A 3207-nucleotide genomic window follows, 5' to 3' on the forward strand; every position below is an offset into this window, starting at 1 on the left:
TAAGGTATTGCTAGAAGACATTAATTTTCTTGACGTAACTAGGAGTATATAGCAATTTTTACGTTTGACTAAAATTTAGAAAAATTGACTTGTTCAATGCGTGGGCAAATAATTTAGCAATATGACAAATTGTTTTACATGGACCTTTCTATCGTTTCAACTATAACCCCAACAAAACTAGGTAATGACATGTTAATAAAAATTGCCATGGCACCTATGCATGTCATTTATGTTTTCATTTACCATAGTGATAAGAAGGGAAGGTCAACAGAAACAAAAAAAAAACCAAAGAAGTTATCCTTCTACTTTGATCTAATTGCTTGATTTAGAAAGCTTACATCTGACAATGATGCAGGTTGAAAACATCATTACTAGTATGATTAGGCCCAGGCGAAGCAATAGTTAGTCCCAGTATCTACCAATAATCACACCGTGACCAAAAATATCGCCAAATAAAACCAAGAAAACCATCTTGAAAGCATTCCTATGGAAGCAACAGCACTGTTTATGGTGATTCCAGGCCGTCCAGGTACGGGAGCCTCAGAAGAATTGCTATAGCCAAATGTCACGGGCGCTGTTTCTGGTGGCTGAAATCGGGGCGAAGGTGGCGCAGAAGGCATAGAAGAAGGAGATGGAGTTGGGGAAAGATTCGTGTATTGCTTTTGGACGGTTATAGAGACCTTTTGCCCAAGATCGCAGTAGTTTGAGATGTTGCAAATAAAGTACAAAACCCCTGGATCCGTCAGCAAAACGATTGCCGGTCCAGTATTTAAGACTTTAATGGGATTGTTGGCGATGCAGTCCTTGTAGTCTATCCTTGGAACTTGGATAACATTGTAGAACCCCAATTCAAAGTCAAACACTGCATTGTTAAAAGGATTTAGAGACAGATGAAAAAACAAAAAACCAAGCAATTAAATAAGTTTACTCTGTGCTGTTTCTTTCTGCTAGAATTACTTCAGCACTCGCATGAATTTGTGCGAAATGGAATTACATAGAGAGTCACCGATGAAAAAGATAACAGAAGAGGACCAGTCGTTGTAGAACTTTGGGTAGGAAGGGATGGACCAAACAGCGCCTCCAACGACGTATCGCTCGCTGCAAAAGCAACGACGAAATGCAACAGCCGACGCTAGAATAAAGAACAGAGTTGAAAAGTCACTCTGCAGGGCCATTGTACAGCGCAGGAAAAGAGGCAGAGAGGAAGAGCAAGAGTTAAATTATGCAGTTGTATAGAAAAGAAAAATGTAAAGGCATTGAAGAGATGGATCTTTACCGTGTAAAGATACGTAACCGCTATTACGAAGCAAAATACATAAATGGCAGGGTTGTAATACGGTTATAAAATCATATCGTAAAACCATAATAGAAGAATTTAAGGATTTCATTTTAGTTAAAGTGATAATGAAGCGCTTTCAATTTATTTGTATGCGAGGCTTTCTCTTTTATTTTTTTTTGTTACCTTTATTTAATCTAATTTTATGGTTATGAAATTATTTGAAATAAGCAATCAGAAATGAAATTAGGTGAGAAATGAGATATAAAAGAATTACTCAAACATGTTCTTTTTCCATTTATGAACATCAACTAATACATACTAAATTAATACTAGTTAGCTTTTAATTTGGTTGTATTAGTATATAGTATTAAATTAGTAGGTATAATACCTAAAAAAACCCTTGAACTATTTAAGAAAGTTAAAAAAAATCGTCATTCTTTCGTTGCATTCATTCAAGTTTTTATATTTTTATTTTGAGTCAAATAAACCTTTATAATTGATGATTGACAACTATTATTAGCCAAAATGTCACTTTTCTTTTGATTCAATGTGACAATGATGTGACAAGTTGACATGTCATAATAGATGATAATGTAACATATTGATGTGACATGATTATATGGTCATGTGGCATTTTAACCCTTTAAATTAGAGCCATGTTAGCACCACATGGGTATAAAATGACAAATATCATTTTGACTAATGTCAATTACTAAACTTTTAGTCATAAGGGTTTATTTGATCTAAAATTAAATTACAGGAGCTTAACCAAACGTAATAAAAGAATAAGATCTTATTTGAATTTTTTAAAATAATTTAAGAACTCTTTTAAGCATTATGCCAAATTAGTTTTAATACTAAATTAATACTAGTTAGCGTTTAATTTGGATGTAGAATGTATCTTTTTGCAATTCGGGTTTTGGTAATAATTATTGTAGTACTATTATTAGTTACTAATTTACTAGATTATATACTATTTCAAAAGAAATTTGCTAGAATATATAAATTTAAAAGTAGTCATTTTAACCTTAGAAGCAAAATTTTTTATGAGACTACTTGTCGTAGTTCACACTAACTCTTGTGAGGTATTGTCTATTTTGGTCTGTTGGTTTCACAGTTTTGTCCCACAAAAAACACCTCATAAGCTGAAGGTGGTGTGAACCATTAAATGTCTAGTCTCACTCTTGTACATAGCTAATGTGGGATTCATGATTCCTCTCTAGGACCATAACATCTTCAAATGGCTCCCCTTTGGGAGGTTTTCTTCGATGTGAGATTTCTAGTTCTACTAGCTGAGAGCATACGATGTGGGACTAACATGGTTCCTCCCTGGGACCATAACATTTTTCCCCACTTCAACAAAAGCCCATTGTCCAAGAATTTATGAACCTTGATTAAGAGCATGACTACTCTCTTACAAGTTTATTATACATATTAAAAAGATCATATGTGCATGTCTATATGAAAGTTTATTTGTGCAAAAGCTCTAACAAGTTGACTTATCCCCTTCTCGCATCCACTTACGGAGTCTTTGTGACTTACACGTTAGTTTTCTTCATTTTTGTTGCAGATTAGTGATAGCTATTGAGCACTCGTGTCATGAAAATGTGATTCGTACTTTGTCACGATCCAAATCTGGAGCCATGACCAGCGCAAGGGTATCAATAGGAGTTCCTCTTTTAACCCATGCAAGCCTAAAAGCAACAAAACAAAGCAAATACTTGGAATTACCTCATGGGACTCATAACCATGGAATCTTATCTCAAACATGTATGAACACATTAAATCACATGGGATTAAATCATATTAGTTTGCATGCTCACGTGCTCAAAATGTAAAAGCAATACATATCAACTTAACAAGCATGGCCATCTCGTGGCAAACATAAAGTGTAGCCATCTCATGGCAACTCTCAAAATACATGTCAT

General features: G+C 34.5%; 1 protein-coding gene across 1 annotated transcript; it reads right to left on the minus strand.

Moving 5' to 3' along the window:
- Nucleotides 426–1175, minus strand: LOC18586854 (cucumber peeling cupredoxin). Its single transcript, XM_018128847.1, has 2 exons — nucleotides 995–1175; nucleotides 426–862 (listed from the first exon to the last, which is right to left on the minus strand). The coding sequence occupies exons 1-2, from the start codon at nucleotides 1173–1175 to the stop codon at nucleotides 426–428; spliced, it is 618 nt and encodes a 205-aa protein (XP_017984336.1).

This window comes from Theobroma cacao, chromosome 10 (genome assembly GCF_000208745.1).
Source record: "Theobroma cacao cultivar B97-61/B2 chromosome 10, Criollo_cocoa_genome_V2, whole genome shotgun sequence".
Taxonomy (NCBI): Eukaryota; Viridiplantae; Streptophyta; class Magnoliopsida; order Malvales; family Malvaceae; genus Theobroma; species Theobroma cacao.